The sequence below is a fragment of the Vespula pensylvanica genome, chromosome 23, assembly GCF_014466175.1.
Source record: "Vespula pensylvanica isolate Volc-1 chromosome 23, ASM1446617v1, whole genome shotgun sequence".
Taxonomy (NCBI): Eukaryota; Metazoa; Arthropoda; class Insecta; order Hymenoptera; family Vespidae; genus Vespula; species Vespula pensylvanica.
Window position 1 is genome coordinate 3,433,697 of NC_057707.1, and position 15,831 is coordinate 3,449,527.

Sequence of the window (15,831 nt, forward strand, 5' to 3'; positions counted from 1 at the left end):
ACTGCTAGAAAGAAAATGGCGAAGTTACTGCAGGCGGGTCGATCGTCGCGCCACGTAGCGGTGTTGCCGGTGAATAACAGTGCGTCGCGATGTAAAGAGGAGGACGAGAAGAAGAAAGAGGAGGAGGAGGAGGAGCAGGAGGAGGAGGGATAGGAGGAGAAAGAGGGGAAGCTGGGTGACTGGGAGAGGGAGAGAGATAGGAGCTGAGAGCGGGGGTGGCGGGGAAACGGAGGTCGGTGACGTCACGTTCGGGAATGTCCGGCGTTACTCGAGTAGCCCGATCTCGGCCGAACGGGTCAATGTCTGAGGAGGCTTCGAAAAATCCGTGGTGCCTGGTTCGGTGTTACCGTGTACGGCGAGTAAGAGAAGTCGTAGTTGGTTTTAGTGGAAGGAAGGGTTTATTTTCACCTAGGACAAAGACACCCCAATCGGATAACAAGTGTCAACGAGAAGTTTACCTCGTGACTTCGAATAACAACATTTGTTACGGTCCATCGGATAAGGAACGAAAAAAACAAAAAGAGATAATAATAATAAAAATAAGAGGAAGAAGGATAAAAAGAAAAAGAATAATAATACGACGACGACGACGACGACGACGTCCGGAGAAGGACGAGAAGAAGGAGGAGGAGGAGGAGGAGGAGGAGGAGGAGGAGCAGGAGGAGGAAGAGAAGGAGGAGAAGAAAAAAAAGAAGAAGAAGAAGAACGACGAGAAAGAAAACGAATACGAGAAAGACGCGGGGAAGGAGGCGATCGTTCGTTCATTTTGCCGTCGACGAGCCCTACGCCCTTTTTCTTATTTCACAGTTTTACTTCCGTGTCGAAAGCGGCGAAATGTCGCGCGGCGTTCTTACCGCAAGTAGTAACTCGCGACGACGAGTCTGCTGAGAGAAGAGGGAGGAAGAGGAGGCGGCGGTGGAGGTGGTGGAGGAGAAGGAGGAGGAGGAGGTGGTGGTGGTGGTGGTTGTGGTGGCGGTGGAGGAGAAGAGGAGGAGACGGCTTCGTTTGCCAGCAACGGCGGCGGCGCACCGCGGAGGAAGAAGAGCTAACGCGTACGCGTACGCGACTAGAAGTCGAGGAATCGTCGTAATACGACGAGAGTCGAAAGGGGAAATAAAAAGAGGAGAAGAGGTTAAAATATCGCACGTCAAGTAAAATAGAAATAAAATAAAGAGGCGACACGGCGGACGATATCGGAGAAGAACAAAGTATATGAGTGTATCGTGTGAACTAGCGCGCCACGGATATTACTAGCAAAATAACTAGTAATATAGAGTGTAGATAGTGCGTGCGTGGTGGTGCAGCGGTACAGTAGTAATAGCAGTGGTGTCATCGTCGTCGTTCTCGTCGTCGTCGTCGTCGTCGTCGTCGTCGTAGTCGTCATCGTCGTATCGAGGATTTTTCCCCGTCGCGCGCGCGACCGTGGCACACGACGAAAAGGGTCGAAAAGGGACGATCGAGAGTGGTGCGATCTCGCTTGCGCGCGCGCACGCTCGACTCGAGAAAGAAGAGAGAGAGAGAGAGAGAGAGAGAGAGAGAGAGAGAGAACGACGAACGAACGAACGAACGAACGGACGGACTAGCGACTCGTAGGAGTAGGAGAAGGAGAAGAAGAAGAAGGAAGGTGGAGGAAGAGAGAGATAGAGATAGGTGAAAAGCGTTCGAGGAAGAGGCGAGAGGTAGCGCGAGCGTCGAATTTATACAGAGGAGGTGAAAAGAGAATCAACGACGACGAGAAGGAGGACGACGTGTTGTGCCGTAAAGAAATTAATTTTCTTTTTTTATTTTCAAAGTCCTCCGTTCATATATACTCGCGTAGATATATATATATATACATATATATATAGACTCGTTCCGATCGGTAATTCTCTTCTCGAAGAATCGTCGTCGTCGTCGTCGTCGTCGTCGTCGTCGTGGTGGTGTCGTATCGTGTCTTGTCGTGTCGTGCGTGTCGTGTGTCGTGTCGTGTCGTGTCGTGCCAACGATGTTGTATAGTTAACGGTGCTGCTGTTGGTACGGCTAACGAAGAAACCCGAGCCGTGGATCCGAAGAACTGCGGAAAAGAAGGGAGAGCACGAGTGAAAGAGACAGAGAGAGAGATAGAGATAGATAGATAGATAGAGATAGATAGAAAGAGTGCGGTCGGTGCGCCTTGCTCGCGTTCATTCGCGCGTACGAACCGTCCCGAAAACGTCGACCTTTACCTCCCTCTCTCGGCTTACCGCCGAGTCGTTGCCGAGTTACTGCTACGAGTGTCTCTCGTCAGAGAAAGAGAGAGAGAGAGAGACGGGATAAACGATTAGAAAAAGGACATACTCTATCTCTCTCGTCGTAACTACGACGTTGATTCGAGAAAGAAAGGGTACTGGTGAGAGAGGAGAGAAAGAAAGATTCGTACAGATTCGAAAAAAGCGGCGTTGGCTTTTCTAACCGGAGAGAGTTAGCAGATTTTGACACGGTGCGTCGCTGCCGTCGTTAGCAGCGAAGAGAGAGAGAGAGAGAGAGAGAGAGAGAGAGAGAGAGAGAAATAGAGGCAGGCAAGCGAGCTCGACGCCTCCGTCCGTAAAATCGCGCCTTCGATCGGCGATCGCGCGTCGCTACTCCCTCTTCCTCCTCCTCCTCCTCCTCCCCTCCCCCCTGTGTATCCTCCTCTCGTCCCTTTCCTTTTCCCCCACCTCTCGATCGGCACCACCAGTAGCAGCCACCTACTACTACTACTACTACTACTACTACTACTACTACTACATACACTCTACTGTTACCCGCTCTTCTCTTCCGTCCGTCCATCCGTCGTCGCCGTCGTCGTTGTCGTCGCCGTCGTCGTCGCCGTCGTCGTCGCCGTCGTGATCGTCATCGTCGTCGTCGTCGTCGTCGTCGTCGTCGTCGTCGTCGTCGTCGTCGATGGTGGTGGTGGTGATGGTAGTGGTGGTGGTGTAGTGTGTCGTAACGCGAAGGTGTGCGTACCATCTTCGTCGTCGTGAGTGTTCGTGTTCGTGTCGTGTTCGTGTTCGTGTTCTTGTTCTTGTTTCGTGTTCGTGTATGCGTGCGTACGTAAGAAGAAAAATATATAAAATCTGGTGATCAAAAAATTGTTTGGGAATAAGAGAAAGAGGAGGGCAACCGCGGCTGCTGCCGTTGTTGCCGCTAGTGCTGGTGCTGCTGCTATTATCGCGCTCTGGCTACAACTACTGCTGATTACTACTACTGCTATTACTACTACTGTTGCTGCTGCTGCTGCTGCTGCTCCTGCTGCTGCTGCCGTTATTGCTGTTCGACTGCAATGTGATTATAGCTTGTTCCCCTGTCATTGATGTACGAGGTGGTGTCTAATACGAGGACAACGCGTCGTTACCCGGTCACTCCTTGTGAGCCCTTAGCGAGAAGAAGGAAAAGGAAGCGGCACGGCCGGCCGACCAGGCGGCGGCCAGCGGAAGCAGCGCAGCCGCGGCAACACCGGCCCTGCCAGGTGGAGCTTCCTCAGCTCCCGGCTTCAGGATGAGCGGCCGACCGAGGACCACCTCCTTCGCCGAGGGCAACAAGCCGCCCGCGAATCCGCCCCTCGGCGGCATGAAAATCAGCAGTGAGTACCATCATACGCGTATCTTCTACCATCCGCATCTTTTGCTTCCTATCTTTTCTCCGTTACACCACATCCCCTTCGCTTCTCACCCTCGCCCCTCCCCTACTCCAATTACCCCCTCTCTCTCTCTCTCTCTCCCCGACGAGCACATCCACCCTACGATCACCCCGCACCTCTCGCCTCGCCCCCCCCCCCGTATCTCACTACCGTAACCAATCATCCCCCGTATCTCCTCTACGCTACTCTTCGTCCTGGGATCTCTTATCCGAGTTACGTCCGTCCGTCGCGGTAAAGGTTTTTCGAGAGAAAAAGAACGACGTCGTTTGTTCCTATTTTTGGCGGCTTCCATTTTCTATTCGACTATTACTACTGCCACTGCTACCGCTACCGCTGCTACTACCGTTACTATCATCGGTGTTATTCGTCGTTTCTCCTAGATCGCTAAACTTTCGACATTTTTTTACGCGCCGGTTACTTCTCCTATCGCTGTCCAACGATTTTTTAATCGCCTTTTCTCTTCTTTCATTTACGTATCGATGTTGTTTTCGTTATCGTCGTTTAACGAGGTACGATCGATTGTCAAGTACGCAATGCCCGCGCAATTTTCTATCGAAATTAAGTTCGTCGCGTAAATACTTTTTAATGGGAAAGGCCACCGTTTATCTCTTTTCCTTTTTTTCGACGATATCTCGCGACTTAACGATCGTCGATTCGTTTTTAATGGTTACGTACCGTACGTTAGAAAAATTTGTTACCGTATCTTCTAATCGCTTTCTATGATCTTATTACGGTTGGCTACTTAACTCGCGTACAGACGTCATAAATCGAATTGTTTCGTTGCGAGAAACTCGATGTAATTTTCGACGACGTATCGCTTCACGAGGTTTCCCATCGCCATTTCTTTTACGTATTGCGACGACTTTGAAGTCATCGCCGATCGATTTATACGAATTCCCAAACGTCATTCGTTAACGCGTTTTTTTTTTTCCTTTTCTTCTCACTTTTTTTATTTCTTTTGTATCAAATCGATGAATTTATCCGTCATCTTTTATAATCGCCGGAGAAACGATAGATACGAAACGAAATCGTCCTTATTTTTACGTTAACGTGTAATTCTTTATACATTTTTCCCCTTTCTTTTCTCAAATTATCGCCGTTGAAGACGTTGTGCATTCTTAGAAAGGATATCGAAAATGTCTTTTAGCGTCAATAATTTTCTACCTATTTCGATCTCGTGCCTAATAAATATTTAGACGTCCGATATATCGTGATCTTTTAAATGCGACAAAAGAGAAAATCTTTGAAGCGTTTTCAACGAAGCTTGCGAAATTGTCTCGCTGGTGATACCGATGGCATTCGACCGGTTATTAGATAAGGATGATCGATAATTATTTGTAGGGACTTGAGACGATGAGACATCTCGTGTTTCACGAAACAAGAAATACCGTAACGACGTTTATAATTTTCTTAGAAACTCCAATTCCGCTAGGTATTGCTTCGTCTGTAACACGTAGAGCATACGTTTACGCGCTATATCTCGTATAATTGCGAACTTTAGACCGTTCGGTACGTTTTCTAAAGACGATTCGTTGAAATGTCCGATTAATTACGGAAAAGAGGAGATATCAGGAAATTAAAGAACTCGTTAAACTTCCGATTTGACCGGAAATCGAGTGTTTTATTTCGTACGCTCCAGGTATTTCATCCGCGTAAAAGAACTTCTGAATTTATATATATGTATATATATATAAAGGGTGCGCGCGCGTGTTCAGGCAAAGTTTAAGCGCGCCACGTGCTGGTGAACGTACCGATGAGAGCGCATTATATGCGTTGCATTCTTGGCGGCCACCTGATTTACGTACACGTCCCTCCTCGACGGAGAATGAGAAAGAAAGAGAGAGAGAGAGAGAGAGAGAGAGAGAGAGAGAGAGAGAGAGAGAAAGAGAGAGACATCGGCATCGTCCACGGACTCGCTTTTCTCTCTCCTTTAGTGTTCGCGAAGAGCGCGCTGTGTCTTGACGTGTTTGGAACGAGAGACGCGTTTGTCACGTGTGTCCGCACACGCGCACACTTTATTATTTATTTTATTTCTTCCTTTTTTTTTGTCTATAATCGAATAAGACAGTTTTGTCTTAGCTGTGACATCTTGTTAAAAAAGAAGGAAAAAAAAAAGAACGGACGATACTCCGTGTGCGGTATCGTACGCGTATGTTTATATACGTTTATGTGGATGTGAAAAGAGGAAAGGATAGGAAGTGTTAAAAAATTCGATTTTCTTTTCTCCCTCTTGTTTCTTTCTTTCTTTTTTTTTTCGTGCGAGTGCAACGTGTATTCGAGCGTGTTTCAGCGCATGCGCGTTCTCTCGGTCTTCATATCGAGAAAAAATCTACGTAGATGCTGCAGCCGGTTACCGAAGAGACTTGTAAGTTTGTTTGCTTTTTTTTTTTTACGAGAAAAAGAAATAATAAATAAACAAATGGAATAGAATAGAACAGACAGATAAAAATGAAAGGATCGAAAAGATAAATTTTTTAAGTTATGAGGACGAGATCGTGCGTGTCTTTTTTGATCGAGGATATTAAATCGAACGATCGACATATTCGTCGATCCAAAGTTTGATTGCATCGACTGTCGAAATTTGACGAAAACTTTTTACTGTTAAATATTACGGATATTATCGATAATAATGTATATATGGAAAGAATATATATAATTTTCGGTAAACGTTGTTTTAACGATTACGATATCGATAATTTTATTAAAACATAATGATAATGGTGACAATGATACTAATAATAATATTAGGTTTGTGCAAAGATAATTAGAGGTATGCAATTTTTACAGGTAACTCGTTATCGAGCAATACGATAAAAACCATAATTATTTATGCACCGTCTTAATGACGCCGACGACGACGACGATGCCGATGATAAGAAATGCTGACAAAAACCGATCGATAATAACAAACAATTGTATAAATCTTAATTAATCGATACGAGAAATCTTGATTGATATAAACGATTAATAATATAGCGAGAAAAGAAATTAAAAATTTGTTATTACCACCGATCGAATGATTTTCTTTAAACTCTAGTAAACTATGAGAGAGAAGGAGAGGGAGAGCGTAAAATATTGAATGTTAATACGATAGGAGGTAAATATACAATTGGATTAAAAATAAATCGATGGGTTTGTCGTTGGTAGAACCGTTTTCCATACTCGTCATTTTGCATCCCGGGCGTCGTCGGTCATTTCGTCTTGGTGAAACACACTCGTCTTGCACTTTTATAGTTTCGCTTCACGTAGCTCTCCTGTCTTTTTCACGCTACGATCGTCTTTCGTTCCAGAATAGTTTTCCACGTCTCTATCTATCTCTCTTCTTCTTCTTCTCCTTCTCCTACTTCTTCATCTTTTCTCTCTCTCTCTCTCTCTCTCTTTCTTGTATGCGCGCGCGCGCGCGTTTGCTTCTCACGAAGAGGGTCACGCTTGATGCTGCTGCTGCTGGTGCTGGTGCTGGTGCTGGTACTGCCGTTGCTACTGCAGGTACGATCGCACTAAAGCGGAATAAATGCTTTCCTCGGGGATACTCTCCGTCCGTGGACGGATACTACTCTCAGGCCATCCGACCTCTTAAATTATTCCAAAGACTTTTTCCAAGCTCACGAATTCCGCGTGAATAAAATATTCCTCGTATGTGCCAGCAAATATCGACCGTCTTGGACGTAAGAGAGAAAGAGAGAAGATATAAGTAGATAGATACATGTAAAAAAAAAGAAAGAGAGATAGAGACTAGTCACGTACAGAGAATAAGAGAGAAACGAGAGTCTTGTACGGAAAGCAAGAGACAGAAAAGAGACGGTAACGTACAGAAAGTAAGAGAGACGTAGACACATGCATCGAGTAAGAAAGAGAGATAGGTAAGTACGAAAAAAGGGTAAAAAAAAAAACAGAGAAACGTACTAGACTGGATTAATATTCTAAATTTTAAGGTTTTTATTTCCTCTCTCTTTCTCTCGCACATATTTATTTTATTTTTTATCCCTTTTCTTTATCCAACTAGCCGTTTGCTTTCCTATTTTTTATCTCCTTAATATCTTTAGAGTATTATCGGATGTAGATAGATACGTGGAGGAAGAGGGAGGAAGGAGTTTTCTTTTATACGTATGCGATACGTGTGTATGTTTATATAGGTCTCTTCGTGCGCGATATACATAGGTATATACCTTGGACCTTTCCCAAAGGTCTTCTTTAACCCACTTAACTGCCAAAAAAAGATGACGCACGTTACGCTGCACTGCCGATAGATAATACGTCGTAAGCCTATCAATCGGCTAGATCTATCTACGCGCGCGCGCGCGCGTGTGTGTGTGTGTGTATGTTCGAAACGCGTTAAAAGGATTTTATCGATGACAATTAGTCTAACATAACTCTCGATCGTTACGTTCGCCAAGCTCCGATAGTAAACGATCTTAAATTTATTTCTCTCGATCGTAAATATTATTCGATGGATACGTTAATTATTTTATCGAGATAAATAACCTTAGTACAGAATATGTAAAATATTAGATTATTTTACTAGAATCGTTCGTTCGTCGGAAACGTATCGAATTTGTTTCGTGATGATCGATAATTAGATATTATTCGTATATGATAATATACAATAAGTTTCATATAATAATATTTATAAATTCTACAAATGATTAATTAATTGATTATATTGGAATATGATCTTAAAAGAATAGCGTATATATGCGCACGTAGAGACGCGTACGATATTAGACATAAGAATTATTGATCGATCGATTGATACGGTCGAAAAAATATTTTGACGATTATTGGACGCTTAGATTCGATAAGATTCGTTCGAGATGGGAGAGAGGTGATGACGGAGGCGAAGGAGGATGAGGATGAAGGTACATAAGCTCGCGTATTATAAAACGTCGCGTCGATTATAATTTCGTGCCAAAATACAGTGCGCGAGTTAATATCATGTGTATAACGGCCCCGACGTGTCATAGGGACGAGAATAGCATCGGATGTTTTACCGTTTCAGCGAGAAAGTTTATACGGCGCTTATACGTAAATCCGATAGCCACTAAAGAGACCATTCTCGTAAATTAAATGATGATTCTCGGGAGACTTACTCGCGATCCAATACTTATTATCCACCTTTTGAATTTATCGTCAATACCCTCGATCGACTAACGATCGATATTTTCAATTACTTTGGTGAATAGAGTTTTTCTCTTTCTCTTCTTCTTATTCTTCATTTTTTTCTTCCCCGACGCTTCTTTTTCTTTCTTCTTCTTCTTCTTCTTTTTTTTACGCCGTAAGCAAATATGATCATCTAATTGACTATCGTATCGAATTTTGTTTTGTAAAATAGAAATTTTATTGCGAATTTCGCCTCGGAGAGAAAGAAAAGAAAAAATCCTCTACATTTTTTCCTCTGTTGTAAAAAAGGAATTATAATTATGGTATAAGCTTTTGGAAGAATGCACAATTTCTTACTCTCGATCGAACGATTTTCCTCTTTTTTCTCTTGTTTTCTTTTTCCTTTACATTATTCACATTAAAATCGAATCAACGTCGAATTCGTATCGAACTTTGTTTTACAAAAACAAAAAGAAATAATAACGACGATGCAAGCTTTAGGAAGAACGCACAATTACGTACTTCTCGATTAAACGATTTCTTCCTCTTTCTTTTTCTTTCCATTTTCCTTCTCATTTTTTATACATTCCAATCGAACCAACGTAGGATTCACGTCGGAATTTATTTTGAGTAGGAACAAATAAATAAATAAACAATAAATAAATGAACAAAATAAAGAAGAAGAAGAAATAAAAAAGAATGAATTATAATGATAATACGTATAAGCTTTTAAGAAGACTGGACAATTTCTGACTCGATTAAACAATTTTTTACTCGGTGTGATACGCTCGCAAGCATGAAGTAAACTCGGGAACGATCGGAACAGGCAGAGAGCGTATTCGTGCGAAGTCGCCATGCTCCGTATAGCAAAGTGGGTCAATATCCTGGTGGCTGTCGCGTTGACGGCGGCGTGTCATTCGCCGTACGTCCTCGAGCAACGACGCGAAATAAGGTAGACAATTTTTTTCTCTCTCTCTTTTTTTTCTTTTTTTTCTTTTTTCAACTAAGCTAGAATTTTTCCACATATGTACAAAAGACGATAGGAAAAAAGGTGGGAGAGAGAGAGAGAGAGAGAGGAAGAGAGAAAAAGGAAATAAAGCGAGAGGAGGAAAAGGAAGGATGGAAAAAAGAAAGATAGACGTATCTATTAAGGGAAGTCGACGTGCTTAATGAAAATTTTTAATTAGCGTAGAATGCGCATGCGCGTTCGCTCATCAAGAATAGTGTCATCGACAACGCATTAATCGTGTTACTATCTATAGAAAATTTCCTACCCCATCCTATCCGCCTTTCGTTTCGTTACCTTTCTATTTTTATCTATTTATCTATCTATCTATCTATCTATCTGTCTATCTATCTATCTATCTATTTATCCATCTATCCGTCTATTCGATTAACTAGCACGCATTTTCGTCTATATGTTATATTTATGTAATCGAATAATTAGATATTTCTATATATTTATCCGTTGCTATCGAGTTATACATCCGTATATAATTTTCTTTTTTCACCTATATATATTATATCTATATTATTAGATAATTAGATATTTCTATCTATTTATATCTTCCAATTTCTTGATCTATCTATTCATCGAGTTATTTGCCTACCTAGCTTTCTTTTTTGTCTACACATTGTATTCGAATTACTTATATTAATTATGTTGAAATTAAATTCAAAATTAAAATTATATAATCGGATAATTAAATATTTCTATCGATTTGTTTATCCATCTATCTGTCTATCTCTATCCGTATCTCCGTCCTTCGTCTCTTACGAAAGAGAGCTTAAATAATTTTCGTGTAAAAGCACGAGATCCCGAAGCTTTTTACAAATCTCGCGGTATGCCAGCCGGACAGAATCTAATTACACTTCCGACGCAAACTTTTCGAGCTTCGTTATAAGCTAAGTATATACGACGATTATATACGTGCATACGCGAAGTCGAGTGTCGAGCTCTTTCGGTTTAATATACGTACGCAAAGCAAAAGCTTGTTGCATGCGATCGAAACAAATCCAAGGGAATCCTCGTTTGTATAATAATAATACTCGCCCAACCGTACAGAGAAAGTAGTTAATACTATTGCCACAATTTTGTTCTTTTTTTCCTTTTTCTCTTTTCTTTTTCTTTTTTCCTTTTTTTTTCTTCCTTCTTTTTTACACATTACAAAAAGATTTATTCGAAAGTTTAGGATAATTCGTTGCAGCGTTCCATTAGAAATTTTGATTATGATCGATAATAGATAATAACGATAATTCCTTCTTTCGAGCGCAGAATTGATATTCTTAAATATTTATCTAAATTATCTAACGAAAATACATATAATAATATATAATTACGTAGTTGAATGAAAATAGAAATAATATAAAAAACATTATAAAGCAAAACACACTGACACACATACCGTGATTTATCGTCAATTTTTGTTATAACAGAAAAATTTATTAATTTATTTCTATCTCTTTCTTCGAACCAACAAAACAGATATCTTTAAATATTTACTTGAGACTATCTATAATATATCTAATCTATCTAAATTAATAGTGTATGTGTGCATATACATATGTATAATATATACCACATAATGCTATACCATTAATGTAGATAATTTAGATAAAGTAATAGTATATAATTTATCTAAATTCCACATAAATTAGATGTATAAGAAACGTTATAAAGCGAAATAACGTCTAATAATCAAATTGTTATTCATTTATGTACTTTATTTGTTCTTTATATCTTTCTCAGCTCCTCTTTTTTCTCAGTGTGTGCGTGTGTGTGCGTATATATATATATATATATGAAAAGAATAAAAATAAAATAAAAATCGATATCCAATCATTTTTATTAACGATCCAATCATACGGTACGCAAAGCGCATGCGTAAATGCGTAAGAGTTTACTAATGGGATCTGGGTCAATATGCCCCTATGATATTAAACTATTCGCAATAGAGAGACCAGAGACCACGACTACGTTGGCGATGGCACGCAAATTTTACCTCCTACGCTTCTACAGAGAGGGAGAGAGACAAGGGGAGCTTTCGCATCGATCGATGCTTTTGATTCGACGTCGTCCACTTGGACGACGACGAAGAGGAAAGTGGACTTTGATAACGTTCACCGTCATAGAGAAATTCTCTTAAATCGAATGAAATCGTTTGACTGTCAATTTCAGAACATCTATAGCTCACAGTCTTATAGATTATTATATCGAACAGTATTTATGAGAAAAAAATTTTTTTTTTCTTTCTTAAATGAAATAGGAGAATATAAGAGAAGAATTAAGACACTATTGATCGATTTACACGTTATGGGCTTACCAGCAACTCTATTGAAATGGATACATGATTCTTTTTAACTATTATTTTTTTTTTTTTATTTTCTCTTTCCATATATGAACATTCGACTTTTTCTCTCTCTCTCTCCCTCCCTCTCTCTCTCTCTCTCTCTCTCTCTCTCTCTCTCTCTCTCTCTCTCTCTCTCTATGCGCATGTGAGAGAAAGAGAAAGAGAGATGGTACTATGCCAAGAATCTTTTTTTGGACTCGTACTTCGTAGATCTCACTGCGGATATGCAGCTTTTAATCCTTTGACTATCACAGTTAACACAGATAGAGAAGGGAAAAAAAGTAAATTACAACTTTTTTATTTTTACAACTCCTTTTTACAAAATAAATTTCGAGTATTCTATCCTTTTTTTTTCTTTTTCTTTTTTCTTTTTTTTCGGATAAGATTGTAAAGTTTAGTTAGAAATTAATTTCGATCTTTGTGTCTTTGTTTTTTGTCTTGTTCTAAAAACAGATTTTTCTCTTTTTTCTTTTTTCCTTTATATATATATATATATATATATATATATATATATATATATATGTATATGTATTCGCTCAAAATTATTATTAATAATTATTAATAATTATTTACACAGACACAATGTTATATAGATATGATTGTAATATTAGACGGTGAAGGGAGTTACAAACGAATTTCGTTCATTCAACTCTAATTTTGTCTGTCATTCTTATTAAAAAAAAAAAAAAAAAAAAAAGAAAAAAAAAGAAAGAAAGAAAAAAAGAAAAGAACAAAATTCTTTCAAGCTTTTTGTTTTCTCCATATGCTTCAAAAATATGAATAATTTTATTATTTAAACGATAAGACGTTAACCAGATAATATGGTAAATTAACAAGGGTAGGAGGGAATTGGGGGGTAGATAAAATCGTTGCGCGAATTAGTATAACGAAATTAGTTTAAGTTAGTCGTTCGACGTTGTTCGAGGGTAACTAATTTAAAAATAATCGCACGTGATCGTTCTCTCTTTCTCGCTCTTTCTCCTATCCTCCTCCCTCTTCCCCGTGCGATGTAATTACGTATCGATATCGCTCTCGGTTGCCAGGCAGACTTCGAGGCAACGAAGTAAGGTGGTGTACACTCTACTCGTGTCTCCGCGAACTTTCAAGGATCGATTATCCTACCAACTGAATCGTCCTGACCCGAATCATCGATTTATGTTACTCCGGGAATCGTTCGACAAGGTTCAAACCTTGTTATTCGGAAATCGATAAATCGGTCTTACTCTAGTCGATACTATCTTCTTTATCTGTAACAACGTTTCACTTTATCTGTTATATAATCGATGACCTTGATATAAGATCGATCGAATTTCATTCGGACGGCGGCCATTATCGAGATGGGCGATTTAAAGAAAAAAAAAGAAAAGAAATTACGATCTAGATTTGGTATATAATTTTTTTACGATGCAAATTATCTATATCATTTTTTCCCGTTTCAATTATTATATATCAAATTACTATAATACCAGTCGTATCGCTTCAATTCCCCAATGATGATTGAAAAATTGGTATGATTCGATAAAACGATCTATAGTTAACAAATGATCGATAATTTCTCTTCTTTTTTATAAATTAATATATAATCGATCTTTTAAATTCTTCAATAGAATAATCATCATAATCACGTGTATTTGTATACATTATTTGGAAATTATTAATAGAATTAACAAAAAAAATTGTCACGTTTCACTTCATTCATATTTATACACGTAAAATTTTAGAAAAATAAGACGAATTCTTCTGGGGAAAAAAAGAAAAATCATTTTTACGAAAGTTTGTGCGTATTCTTTCACGCGACACGCACGCACACATACTTTTTTTCTCTTTTTATCTCTATCTCCTTCTTTCCCTTTCACACACATGCACTTTATCTCTCTATCTCTGCTATCTGTCTCTCGTACACACGCAGACACGTCTCGTCTTTCTCTCTCTATCCCTCTCTCTTTATCTTTTTGTCTCTGTCTCTCTCTGTCTGTCTCTCTCTCTCTCTCTCTCTCTCTCTCTCTCTCTCTCTCTCTCTCTCTCTCTCTCTCAGAGAGACAGATAAAGAGGAAAATATACTCTCTTCCTCCGTCTCCGTCTCCTTTTTCTCGAGATTTTGACGAAATGCTTATATTCGCTGGAAAGAGTAAGGCGAATCTCTCTTATCCACGTCCTCTCGTTCGTTCGTTCGTTCGTTTCGACTGTCGTTTTTAAATAGAACGCTCGCATCCGGAAACCCTTCGCCTTTTGCGTCGTTTCCCGTTATTTCACGATAATGAAACGAAATAATACACATACCTACATACACGTATACTTTTCTTCGATATAAACGTTTTTCTTAATCAAGCTATTTGCTTTTTCTTCTTTTTTTCTTTTTTACAAGTTTTCTTCCGCAAATTATATTTCATAAATTGTCAAATAGACAAATAGATAAATAATCGAGCTCTTTTGATTCCGTAAACCGTCATCGTATCCGCCTATAAACATAGTCGATACTACGCGAATGTAGCATTTTTTAATAGCTTTTTGCAAAAAAAAAGAGAATTTTATATATATATAATTCTTTTCGTTAAATTGGACATTCTTTTTTTTTTGAGATCAATTTGACGAGGGTTTCCTCGATGATCTCACGCTAGATTTATGCGATCTTGGTAACGAGCCAATAGAAGAACGTCCTTTACTCGATTACGTGTATGAGTCAGCCCCCGCCTCTCCACTCCCCTCCTTCACCATGATTTCTAAGCACTTAATCTCTTGAATTCACCGAGTTTCTTTTTTCTCCTTTTTCTGCCTCTTCTTCTTCTTCTTCTTAAGGAGAACTTGAGACTTTTTTACTCGATTTTGATGGATTTAGAAAGATTTACGATCTTGTATACGAAAAGATATTTAAATCGATGATTTATGGCTAAGATTCTTTCAAAAATAAAGAACGAGGGAATGGAAGGGTAGAGAAGAAATGATACATGAAACTTCGCAAGGAATTCGTTCAACTATTTTAATTACGTTTACGAAATTTAGATTTAAGTATACGCTAAAAGAGATAAATGTTAGAAATAGTAGATGACGAATTCGTAGAAATTTCTGTAGTCATTTTAATTCATTTTTCGATCGAACGATTTTGACTAAAAAATTGAGATCTAAAGGTACAATTCAAAAGAAAAAAATAAAAGGGGAAAATGTTAGAAATGATACGTGAAAATTCGTAGGAATTCTTTCGACCATTCTAATTACGTTTTTCCCTACGAATTCTAATCCGTCCGTACGAAGCAAGACATTTAAATTTAAAGGTACCCCTAAAGAGAAAGGAGGGAGGGGGGAAAGAGAGAGAGAGAGACAGAGAGAGAATATTCGATCAACGATAGATAGCGATAGACAGAAAGAAAATGCAATCGTTAGTCCGATGATTTTCACGGGTCGCCGAGAGTTCGACGAGTTTCTGGTGACAGGCCAAGCCTTTAGGGCGGACCACGCCTTGTTTTTCTCGTCTCAAGGTCAACGACGACGACATCATCGCGTACGAACGGTCAACGAGAGACGTCTCTTTAAGTTTTTCCTCCCTTTCTCTCTCTCTCCCTCTTCGTTTCGTTTTCTTCTTTTGACCTCCTTCTCACTAAACTGTCCTAACTGTACTCGTAGAAATTCTTGCGATAAGCGTGCGAATAATAAGAGAGAGAGAGAGAGAAAGTATGTAACTACGATGTAACTAGGCACAAGAGAGACAAAGATATGCCATAATGACGATATATCCGTAATAACAACCTTTCT

The 15,831-nt window shown here is 39.5% G+C and overlaps 1 protein-coding gene across 4 annotated transcripts in view; it reads left to right on the forward strand.

The window, feature by feature from the left end:
• The first annotated feature begins 2,850 nt into the window (after window positions 1-2,850).
• Window positions 2,851-15,831, forward strand: part of LOC122636747 (glycogen synthase kinase-3 beta) — a 56,967-nt gene continuing 43,986 nt past the window's right edge. For 2 of the 4 annotated variants that reach the window (XM_043828322.1, XM_043828327.1), the window contains exon 1: window positions 2,851-3,580. In XM_043828322.1, coding sequence (XP_043684257.1) covers window positions 3,496-3,580 — 85 coding nt within the window. In that variant the 5' untranslated portion in view covers window positions 2,851-3,495. Of the gene's footprint in view, window positions 3,581-5,861; window positions 6,003-15,831 lie in introns of those variants that run through there. The other 2 variants (XM_043828328.1, XM_043828329.1) reach the window with 2 other exon arrangements.